The 12,605-nt window shown below is 45.4% G+C and overlaps 1 protein-coding gene across 1 annotated transcript in view; it reads right to left on the bottom strand.

Annotated features, from left to right (window-relative positions):
• TCF7L1 (transcription factor 7 like 1) overlaps window positions 1-12,605 on the bottom strand; it is a 163,913-nt gene that overhangs the window by 14,753 nt on the left and 136,555 nt on the right. The window contains exon 4 of the mRNA XM_024129855.3: window positions 9,548-9,631. Coding sequence (XP_023985623.1) covers window positions 9,548-9,631 — 84 coding nt within the window. The remainder of the gene's footprint in view (window positions 1-9,547; window positions 9,632-12,605) is intronic.

Here is a 12,605-nt window from a genome sequence, read left to right as displayed (position 1 = left end):
TACACTAATGATGAAAAATCTGAAAGAGAAATTAAGGAAACACTCCCATTCACCACTGCAACAAAAAGAATAAAATACCTAGGAATAAACCTACCTAGGGAGACAAAAGACCTGTATGCAGAAAACCATGAGACACTGGTGAAAAAAATTAAAGATGATACAAACAGATGGAGAGGTGTACCATGTTCTTGGATTGGAAGAATCAATATTGTGAAAATGACTATACTACCCAAAGCAATCTACAGATTCAATGCAATCCCTATGAAATTACCAATAGCATGTCTCAAATATGGTACTGGCACAAGAACAGAAATATAGATCAATGGAACAGGATAGAAAGTCCAGAGATAAACCCACGCACCTATGGTCAACTAATCTATGACAAAGGAGGCAATGATACACAATGGAGAAAAGACAGTCTTTTCAATAAGTGGTGCTGGGAAAACTAGACAGCTACATGTAAAAGAATGAAATTAGAACACTCCCTAACACCATACACAAAAATAAACTCAAAATGGATTAGAGACCTAAATGTAAGACCTGACACTATAAAATTCTTAGAGGAAAACACAGGAAGAACACTCTATGACATATATCACAGCAAGATCTTTTTTGATCCACCTCCTAGAGTAATGGAAATAAAAACAAAGATAAACAAATGGGACCTAATGAAACTTAAAAGCTTTTGCAAAGCAAAGGAAATTACAAACAAGACGAAAAGACAACCTTCAGAATGGGAGAAAATATTTGCAAATGAATCAATGGACAAAGGATTAATCTCCAAAATAGATAAACAGCTCACACAGCTCAATATTAAAAAAACCAACAACCCAATCCAAAAATGGGCAAAAGACCCAAATAGATATTTCTCCAAAGAAGACATACAGATGGCCAAGAGGCACATGAAAAGCTGCTCAACATCACTAATTATTAGAGAAATGCAAATCAAAACTACAATGAGGTATCACCTCACACCAGTGAGAATGGGCATCATCAGAAAAGCTACCAACAACAAATGCTGGAGAGGGTGTGGAGAAAAGGGAACCCTCTTGCACTGTTGGTGGGAATATAAATTGATACAGCCACTATGGAGAACAGTATGGAGGTTCCTTAAAAAACTAAAAGTAGAATTACCATATGACCCAGCAATTCCACTACTGGGTGTATACCCAGAGAAAACCATAATTCAAAAAGACACATGCACCCCAATGTTCATTACAGCACTATTTACAATAGCCAGACCATGGAAGCAAGCTCTATGCCCATCGACAGACGAATGGATAAAGAAGATGTGGTACATATATTAAATGGAATATTATTCAGCCATAAAAAGGAATGAAATTGGGTCATCTGTAGAGACGTGGATGGACCTAGTGACTGCCATACAGAGTGAAGTCAGTCAGAAACAGAAAAACAAATATCGTATATAATGCATATATGTGGAACCTAGAAATACTGTACAGATGAACCGGTTTGCAGGGCAGAAATTGAGACACAGATGTAGAGAACAAATGTATGGACACCAACGGGGGAAAGCGGCAGGGGGTGGTGGTGGTGGTGTGATGAACTGGGAGATTGGGATTGACATGTTTACACTGATGTGTATAAAATGGATAACGAATAAGAACCTGCTGTAAAAAAAAAATAAAATAAAATTCAAAAATTCAAAAAAACAAATCAAAACTAAAAGAAAAAACAAGGGAAGTCAGTGGACAGCCTGCTCTGCAGTGCAAAGAGCACGCTCAACCCAGGGTACAGGTGTTCCCTGGGCAAGGTAGCCGAGTCCAGTTTTATCCAAAGAAGAGCATCTCAGAGCCACCTTGGACCTGAATCCTTCCAGCCCATCACGCAGACCCACCCCTTTTTCCCAGATCAAGTGTTTCTTGTCTATTTTGGTCTGTTTCTAGGGTTGGTCCAAGCCAAAGTTCTCCTCGAAACTCCTGGTCCTGAGGAAGCAATACATCCTCTCTTCTACTGTTCATGACTTTCTTCCAAGCTCTAAGTAAAGCCCACGCTCCACCACAGATGGATCAGCCATCTCTCCACAAACCGTCCTTCCATGAGGCCCTGCCACTCTCCACTGCCTGCTTCTCTCAGGAATTGGTTTTTGAGGCCTTCACAAAGCCTCCTGTTCCTAGTGTTCATTCACTACCTCCTTTTCTTCCTGATCTGAATTTCAGCAATCGGAAGGATAACGTTTTTTAGATCAGGCAAAGAGGAGCCTTAATTCTGTGGTTATCACGTACAAAGCAGACACAGACCACCCAACAGGCTGCCCAGAAAAGATCCTCAGAGGTGCACTGGGTTGCTAACTGTACCTGATTTTATATGTTCAAGAAATATGCTCTATCCACAGTCAATCGTCTGTTTAGTGATTGAGAAAACCTTCTCTTTTAGTGGGCCAGAACTGTTTTCAAGAGATTATATGCTTAAATGTAGGACTTGGGGGAAAAAGGAAACTGGTTTGTTCCTAAAATACCAGTCCAGTCACAGCGGTGGATTTATAATATAAGCAGGGGCAAACAGGAACTTAAAGTTGAGGGAAAAAACTCCCAATTCTCTCTGTGCACACACACACCACTCTCTAACAAATACTACTTTAAAGGCAAAATGTAAGTTCTTTGCCAATTCTGTCATCATATCCTATTAAAGAAAGGAAATTTGAACATATGTCTCCTATACAGAATTTGAGAGAAATGGAAATTCACACTTTTCATTTATTGGGTAAATGTTTGTGGAGACTGTCTACACAGCAGGGACCGAGTTGGACAGTCAAAGGGCTGGAGGCCAACAAGCAGAGGTGGAAAGAACCTGGGTCTCAGACGACATGGCTGGATTGCTGATCTAATTGGCCCTGCAGAAAAAACGGATCACAGGTATTTATGTTGCATCAACTATGTGCCAGGCACAGTTCTAGGTCTCGTGAATGCACTAGAGAATCTTGTCTTTTTAGATAAAAATACCTATCCTTGCGGTAGGTACATTCTAATTGGACAGATAGACAATAAGCCAAATAAATAAATAACTAAAATATTAGATAGTGATAAACGTTAAGGAGAAAAAACCAAGTCAGGGACGGCAGATAAGAAGCGAGGCAGGTGTGGGTTATAAGTTACACACGCTGACCAGGGAAGGCCTCAATGAGAAAATGACTTTTGAATGAATACACGAAGGCAGTGAAGTGAGATGTGTGGGAAGGGTGTTTTGGCAGAAGGCACCCAGCGCATTGGGTTCGAGGTGGGCAGGATGCTCCGCGTGTTTGAGGAACCCCCAGGAAGCCGGTGGACTGGAGTGCAGAGAAGAAAATGACGGGATGAGAGTCTATATTAACGTACTAACAAATATTCTCTGAGCTCCTCACAGGAGGCAAGCAGTAAGCTGAAGGCTCTGAAAGATGTGAAGATAAATCCAGGGTCTCTGGAGGGCAGCAGCAGAGAGAAAATGCTGCAGGGAATTAGAATGTGCTTTAGGTCCTTCTTGGAAGCAGTGGTACATTTCTGAGGTCTTTGCAAATTGGACTGGGCACAAAATTCTTGGTATAAATCTTTCCTTATCAAGACTCTCCCTTTTCTACTCTTTGCTGGCATTAAAGGCAGCAAAAGAGAATCCTGAGTTTACCTTTATTTTTGTTCCTTTGACACTGGCCTTTTCCTTCCTGCATAGATGCTTGTAGGAAAAAAATAAAACCAAATTAAACCCTTACAATTCAGACTGTTGTCAGGACGTGTCTAGGTAAATGTCAATTTTCATTTACTTTGTAGAATTCAGGTGAGTGCTTTCAAGCTATACACTTGAGTTTTTGTTTTTATTTATTTATTTACTTGTTTTTTATTTTTTGGCCATGCCGTGCAGCATGTGGGATCTTAGTTCCCCGACCAGGGATGGAACCCATGCCCCCTGCAGTGGAAGCACGGAGTCTTAACCACTGGACCGCCAGGGAAGTCCCTAGTTTTTGTTTTTAAAGCCCAGTTTCACTTTCTTATTGCCCACTGCCGTTTTTATTGGTTGTGTGGTCTCTTCTTCAGGAACACTATTTGTAGACTGGTTTTTAGTTTCTGTCCTCTATCATCATCTTTTTCATCTGTGTCATCAGTGCACAGACCTGACTTGCCACGAAGTCCGTTCTGCTCTTCGCTAAGAGTAAAGAGCTGGGAGACACAAGTAAGTTTCCGAAAAGCTAAATCTCAGTAGCAGAAACTAATAAAGGAATGATGGAGGTCGGTAATCTTCAATGCCTGCCATGAATCGTGGGTGCAAGTTTGATGAGAAACAGGGCATTTATGTAACTTCAAAGCCTCTCCCTACGGAGCACTTATTAATTACAAAGGGAAAGAATAACCTCACAGAGGAAACACATGTCAGACACCACCTTAATCAAACGATCAAAGCCAACATCACCGACTTTGGGACAAACGGACAATAAATAAATAAGAACAAATGGACATCGGACTCCCGATGTGATGCACAGAGAGGCGCAATCAGTGCGGTGGTGTTCTTGCCAAAAATGCACAACCTGAATCTAACCATGAGGAAACCTCAGACAAACCCAAATGGAGGGACATTCTACAAAATAGCTGGTCTGTACTTCTCCAAAGATGTCAAGGTCAGGAAAGAGAAAGGTTAAGGAACTCTGCGAGATTAAAGGAGACTAAAGGACTGGCAACGAAATGTAACCTGTGATCCTGGGTTGAACTGTGGACCAAGAAACACATACAGCTTAACAGACATTACTGGGACATTTACTGAAATTTGAATATATATTGTGGCTTAGGTAATGTGAAATGTTAATTTCTTGATTTTGATAACTGTACTGTGGTCATTGTAAGATACTGTCTTTCTTCTTAAGAAATACATCTGAAGTATTTAGGGGTAAAGGGACACAATGTTTCCAACTTGATGGCAAATTGTTAAGAAAAACTCATATATACTGCATGTGTCTGTGTGTGTGTGTGTGAGAGACAGAGAGACGGGGAGAGAGAGAGGGAGAGAGAGAGGGAGTGCAGGGTGGGGCAAAATCTCTGGATCTAGATAAAAAGTATATGGGAGTTCATTGTATTATTCTTGCAATTTTTCTGAAAGTTTCAACTTATATCCAAATAAAAAGTGAATACTGTGTAGTAGGAATTGAAATCAGCACTGGAGGTAGAATGGAACAACAACAGGCTATATGATGAGTTTTGGGGTCTGCACGGGTATATTTATAAGATGGAGAAACTATACAATTTAAAAAGGGAAACTTCGATGAATGTTTTTTTTTTGTTTTTTTTTTTTGCGGTACGCGGGCCTCTCACTGTTGTGGCCTCTCCCGTTGCGGAGCACAGGCTCCGGACGCGCAGGCTCCGTAGTTGTGGCTCACGGACCTAGCCACTGCGCGGCATGTGGGATCTTCCCGGACCAGGGCACGAACCCGTGTGCCCTGCATCGGCAGGCGGACTCTCAACCACTGCGCCACCAGGGAAGCCCTCGGTGAATGTTTTTAATCGAGAACTGGCATGCTGAGCAGTCAGGCTTCTCAGCTCTCAGCTCAGCTACTTCTCTGGAGCAGTGAGACAGTCACCCTTTAGGAGGGCTTCCAGGCCCTGCCTTCCATTAGCCATTGGATGCAAAGCTCTGCGCCTTGCTTCTGAGCGTGGTCCAAAGCTTAGTGCTAAAACAGGGTGTTCACTATGGTTAAAAGAAGCATTCAGTCATCATCTAGAAAGCAAGTTACAGGTGTGCACACACACAGAAAAGAGACTGAAATAAAATGCTTGTGGGTTGTGGGATTACAGGTCTTTTTCTGTGTACTTTTGCATTTTCCCAAGTGTTCTACACACACATGCATTACTTTTCTGGTTTCAAAAACGATTTAATTAGGGACTTCCCTGATGGTTCAGTGGTTAAGACTCTGTGCTTCCAATGCAGGGGGCGCAGGTTCGATCCTTGGTCGGGGAACTAAGATCCCACATGCCACACGGTGTGGCCAAAAAATTTTAAAAAATTAAAAAAAAAAAAGATTTAATTAAAAATCCTTAACGAGAAGAGGAATTGGACTCAGGGGCAGAGAGGGGTTCAGAAGCAGGCATCTACCTTTCCCCAGATCACCGATTCTGCATCCATTCACAAATGCTTCCTGAGTACCTATGCTATGCCAGGCATCATGACGGGTGCTAGGTAAACAAATGTGAACAAAAGAGGTGACAGTCCTATCTTTGGGTTTGTTATGCTCCGGAAGCGCGTATATTTGTTTTGTGTGGTTGGGCACAGCGTTCGGGGAGAGGGTGGAGGGAATGACAGGGACCACGCCTGTGGGCCATGGTGAGGGATCAGGGTAACAGTCTACACGCAGGGATACTTAGTTTTTAGAGCTTGTTTCGAAGGCATAAAAATTCAAGTGGTAATAACACGTCATTCCATCCCCACCCTGGCCCAGTTACGGCTTATTTATACACAGTTCCCTGACAGGCAGCTTCCACATGACTTACTGCATCTCTCTAAGTATGGAGGCTGTTTCCTCCATTTGCCCTTCTCCCAGGGCCAAACTCATCTTAAAATATTTTGCTCATGATTCCAAAAGGAATTCCATAATCAAGTGTTTTCATTTTTCTAATAAAAAAAGCCAGCGTCCAAACCTCCAACTACTTCCGGTAACCTGCTTCTCTGCTTACGCCTGCAGCCTACAGAATCCAGCATCTAATAAACCCGGATGGTCTCTGGCCCCTCCTTCCCTTTTGCCTCTGATATGCGCTGAGGGCAGTGATTCTCAATTCTGGCTGCCCCTGAGAATCTTCCGGGGAGCTTAGAAAACTAAGATACCAGCCCCACCCCAGACCAGTTAAATCATATCCTTGAGAGAGCAGATGCTAAATTCTACAGGCTTATTACCTCCGTTACCTTTGCAATGTGTCTATTTGATCTGGCACCTAATAATTCGAGCCTTCATCACCTCTTAGTCTGCTAAATGAACATTATTTTAATTGCTCTTTCCCTCTCTTCATCAAAGCAGTGCTAGTGGTGGTGGTGGTGGTGGTGGTGGTGATAGTAGCCAGCTAGCCACCACTGAGTCTTATTCTGTGCAAGTTACAACTCTAAACTCATTACAATGCGCGGCCTCATTTTCACACAACTCTGAGGTCAAGTCCTCTTCTAATTCCTGTTTTACAGATGAGGAAATCAAGGCAAAGAGAGATGAGGTAATTTCCTGTAGCTGCACAAGTAGGAAGAGGTGGAGCTGGGATTCAAGCCCACTTTAATAAACAACCTCCAACACACAGGCATCTCAGGTTTGGCTCCTACATACACATACACACGTGTATCTCAGAAGTCAGAATGAGAAGCTCTGCCTTGAAAATGGAAAATGGTGGTCTTCTCCCAGTCTACAGAATTTCAAGTTAATGTTAAGGTTTTCTCCCAGGAACGTTCTTTAAGTTTTTGAGGTCTGTTTCTGTTTATCTATATTAGAGTGCAGAGTATAATAATATACAACGTACTAGGAAAGTATCCATTTTGCTATCTACCATGTAATGTATCCACTGTTCCCAGTTTTCCACTCTCAGACAAAACATGAGCTCCTTCTCCACCGCAGTCCTGAGATCATATCCGTGTAACACACATCTGCAGTGGCTGTAGGTTTGCCTGGCAGTGGGAACTATGGGTAGAGAACCTTGTTAAGAGCTTAGGGATTTCATATATTTTCATGCCACTTACACTGAGATAATAAGTGAGGATAAGTAGCTGATTTATTTAAGGAAAAGAAGCCAGAAGGAAAATGGAAGCTTAGAGAGGGCAAAAAAACCTTGATAATGTCTATTAATACAATCTCCCAGAGCCAATGAAAGAATTATAGGAAGCAGAGGGTTGAGAAAAAGTTGGGCAAATGACTAGACTAGGTATTAGATGGCAAATGGATCGGGGATGGAGGTGGAAGGTCTAGCTCTTGTGTGAAGTTGGGCGGTGAACGTAAGAAGGGAAATAAGATGATACATCACAGGAGGAGGAGGGCCATACATAGGCTTTTTCTTTCATTTTTCAGAGCTGGATTGCCCTGTGCAACAGGGAGGATGGGAAACTCAAAGAGTCCATGTGTTAATTTTAAAGAGAATTCACTTCCTCTAAATGTAAATGAAGATTTTAGAAGATACGCAGACAGTACGTGAAGGATACTGGCTGGGGGATGCCACAGGATGGGTGGGGTACGAGCAAAGATTTGAAACAGTTAGAGACAGCTGTGCTAGGAGGGGACAAGCCAACTTTGTGGCGTGGGGGTTGGGATGCCATGTCCTCCACAATGACTGACCACTAGAGGGCACCTGTACCTCGTGCACGGCCACCCCGAGCTGTCCTGGAATCTGGAGGGCCACAGGCCCTACGGGCTACTCAGGACTTGGTGACTGGACACAGACCTCGCAGGGCAGCCTGCACAGGACGGCTGGCCCTGCTGCTCACTGGTTTCTCCTAGAGATTGTGAAACAGCGACCCCCACCTGTCTCCCCAGTGGATGGCTGTGACAGTCACCTCAGAACTACACATGACATTGCTTTGTGAACTACCAAGGGCTCTGCCACTGTAAGCTGGTCTCATGATTCCTGGAAATCATACGGGTTCACTGTGCCATTACGTATCTCTCTACGTATACCTTCCTTCTCCTCAACTAGGCTCTAAGCTTTTAACGAAAAAGGACTATGAGGATATCTTAAAATGTCCTGAATGAGATGAAATACTCTGTCTGGATTTGCTTGAAAACAACCCAGTGTGGGTGAAGGGAACCACTGAAATTTTCCCTAATAAAGTTTTAGAAGCATCATGTATTCCCAGGTCTCCCTGTCTGTAAAATGGATGAGTCACACCAGCTGGGGTTCCTTCTAACTGGACCCTCTGTGTTTCTGAGATCCACTGCACAGGGGACAACATCAGTCAGCTTGTGGGGCACGTGGGTTGCCCCAGGCTCCTTAGAAAGTCCAGGAGAAGGGGATGCAGGGTGCCGGCTGGGAACATCTCCTATCCTAACGATTTCAGTCTGTTGCAAGCCCAGAGGCGAGCAGACCTGTCAGATCTCGTTGCTCCTCCTCCCAGGACGCTCCAGACCTTCCTTTGTGGCTGTGTTGCCTCGGACCTTGGCAGGAAGGCCTCAGTCGCCCCTCGGGATTTTTGTTTGCCTATGTTTTAATTTAATTCTTTTCTCTAACATCCTTTATAGAAGAGCCTCTTCAACTGTTGCCATGCAGCTCTGCAGGAGAATCAGGGGGCTGCTGACCGAGCTCCAGGGGGAGAGAGAGGAGAGAATGCAGAACGCCACTGCTCAGGTGCAGGCGCGGCAGGGGAGGACCGGGGTCACCAGCCAGGGACAGGGCTGGCACTTCCGATCGCACAAAATCCCGGGTGGTATGAGCGCGTGCCGAGGTGGCAGCGATGGGGTCGTGCACGGGCAACACCCTAACTGCCGTGCCCCTGACCGTTCGGCTCACATGCCTGGGGCAATACTTGCTAGAACCGCGGGAAGGTGGAGGCAGGGACATGGGACAAGTCAGCGAGAGCGTCCCTTCCATGCTTTAGGGAGAAACAGACTTACCAAGTGTGCTGGGGATGGTGACCTGGTATCCTTGACCGTGGCGCTGGTGGGGACATCGAGGAGGGGCCATTTCATCTGCAGGTACTGCACAGGGGACAGAAAACAATGCAGCTGGTGAGCGGGGGCCTCTCACGCACCCCAAGTGAGCAGGGAGGCGCTCTGTGGTGGGGAGGGACGGCCGTGGCTTATTTTACCTGCATGCTCCTTACTGTGTCAATGGCCAGAGATCAGAAGAGTGCAGAGCATACATTGACAACCACTACTGCCACCAGCCCCTCCGTCATTCTGGGGTAAAAACATGACAGCACAACTGACCAAAGTGTTCAAAGACCCTATTGGTGAGGGTCTTTAGTGGCGGGACAAGCAAGGCTCATCAAGGGACCCAGGGCTCCCAGATGGTGATCCTGCCTGTTCACTTCCATCTCTTGCAGCATCACACACAACACTCCCCAGCAAATAAACAGCCTCTCCAGAACTATCTGGTGAATGAATGAATAAAAACCATCTGCCTGACACTTCCAGGGTCACGAGTAATATCTGTCCATATTCAAGGATGTGAATCTTTACTTCGTTGTAGTGTTTCTCGATCTTGAAAAGATTTTCCTGTACCCTACCCTCTCCCATGTATTACTGCAAAAAACCCAAACCAAACAATAAATCCCGAACACACACACACACACACACACACACACACACACACACACACACACAGTCTTTAAACGAAAAGCCTCTCCTCAACCCCAGCATGGCAGAGTCTTGGGCAAGAGTCTGGGAGAGAATGGGTGGAGAGGCAGTGACGGGCTCTGGAGTTGAGTGTTCGTGGGTTCAGGTTCTCACTCTGCCAATTATGCTGTGTGACCCTGGATAAGTGTCTTAACAACTCTGGGCCACAGTTTCTTCATCCATAAAGCAAGGCGATTATCACTAACATTACACGTTGTTAGAAGGATTAGGGACAATGAATGTCTAGGATTGAACACAGTGCTGTGCACGTAGAAGACATTTGATAAATGGCAGCTATTATTTTCATAAGCAAACCATTAGTCTTTGCCAGGAGCAAAATACACATGTTGTCTGAGTGTCAACACTGATATGGTGCTTCTGGGCAGCAGACCAGCCATGCAGCCTCTCTGTAGAATTCTTGAGGCCACTTTGAAAATTCGAGCTCTAATAGCATGTGGTGGCTCCAGGAAGAGTTTCCCAAGGAGACAGAAAGAAGCCTTTGAATCATCCCTTGCTCTGGTCATTCACTTTCAGGGGAGGGGGAGAAAAATCATGATTTGGCCTTGAGCTCTGAGCACAGGTCAGGAAAGGAGGATGGGCGGTGCCCCTTTGCTCTCCATCAACCACAAAAATTGACTGAGAGGGCAGGGGCTGGGCTTTCCAAAAGGTATCCACAGGCAGGAATAATAACCCAAGGACACATCTGCCAAGGGCCAGCGAGTGGCAGACAGCAGCTGGAAGGGCCAAGGATGCCTGGTCATGGGAGGTGGGAATGAATAAGGACAGTTCCACTCGGGACCCTCTGGTGCCCTGCCCCTCCCCCCAACTGAATGTCATCTCCATCCCTGTGCTTTGCTGATCCTATCTGCTTCCTTCCTTCACACCCTCACTCACCTATTTCCCTTCCCAGGAGCCTACACTTCCTAGATGAACTAACCGCGATTTAAATGCCTTTGGCAAGTTAACGGCACTGGACAAACATCGGTCTAGTGAGTTAAACTCATTTCCTCAGTGAACAACAACCTTTGTGCTACGCTGGCAGTTTTCAAAGCAGACTTACACACGTAAACCAGTTTAATCTCCACGGCATCCCTGTTACGACAAGTCAGGGTGACTGTCCTAATTTTCAGACGAGCTAACTGGAGGTGAATTCAGGGTAAATGACTTGCCCACGTTATGAGGAGCTGGAGCTGAGGTCTCTTGGCTTCAAATCCCACACTCTCCACCACAACATGAGTCAGAAAGCTTTTCATAACACTGTCCTCTTGAAAATTCCACTTCTCCCCACAGCCTTTGCTCTGATGGCCTTTTCTCTCTCCTTTTCTGTCTCGCACAGGGTTGGCCACCCAGAAGCTGAATGAATACATACACGGCCCTGTTCTCCTGTAGGGACGCTTGAGGTGGCTGGAGCTTACTTACCCTTGAGTGCTAAGGGTTTCTCTACAACCACTATCAGGTGCTAAAGAGAAGCGTCCCAAATTTACCCCTCGCCCCATGAAACACAAAAGAAGAAGTGTTCCTAAAATCCACCAACTCTACCAGCATCTGATTCCCTATTTAGAGTCACAAAGATCCACACCGAACACTTCTTCACTCTTGCTGCTTACCAGGAATGTTCTTAGACCATGTCAGGGTGGCCCAGAGAAGACGATCTGAATCCTGGTTTGGGACAGTGCTGCAGTTTTGGGTCTTTAAGAATACTATCCGCTGACCTTATGGGCTGTTAGACATGGCAGGCTTGTAGGGTGCTTGCACAGAGTTTCTCAACCGTGGCACTACTGACATTTTGGGCTAGAGAACTAGTAGGCTTTACCTACTACTACTACTAGAATCCAGGAATGCTGCTAAACATCCCTGCCAGTAGCTCCCACTCTCCGGCCCAGTTGTGATTAGCAAAAATGTCTCCAGACTTTGCTAAATATCTCCTGGAGAGGCAAAACTGCCCCCCAGTGAGAACCACTGCTCTGGTGGTTGAGGAGCTGGTACCCACTATACTATAAGATGCATGAGGGGTCCATATGCCTCGGTACTGGGGCGATCCATGTACAAACATACATACAAACACATACACACATGCATAATAAGGGGTTTTAGTAGTAGCTACTATTTATGATTGTCTATCACGTGTTTGGTGGTTATGTACCCCCCAAGACGTCTGGGCTTCTGATGGAAGGAAACCACAGTGGCCTCTTCTCCCCTTAAGGTCCACTTTTTTTTTTTGCGGTACGCGGGCCTCTCACCGCTGCGGCCTCTCCCGTTGCGGAGCACAGGCTCCGGACGCGCAGGCTCGGCGGCCATGGCGCACGGGCCCAGCCGCTCCGCGGCACGTGGGATC

Source organism: Physeter macrocephalus, chromosome 12 (assembly GCF_002837175.3).
Source record: "Physeter macrocephalus isolate SW-GA chromosome 12, ASM283717v5, whole genome shotgun sequence".
NCBI lineage: Eukaryota > Metazoa > Chordata > Mammalia > Artiodactyla > Physeteridae > Physeter > Physeter macrocephalus.
This window is presented reverse-complemented; position numbering and strand designations above follow the sequence as displayed.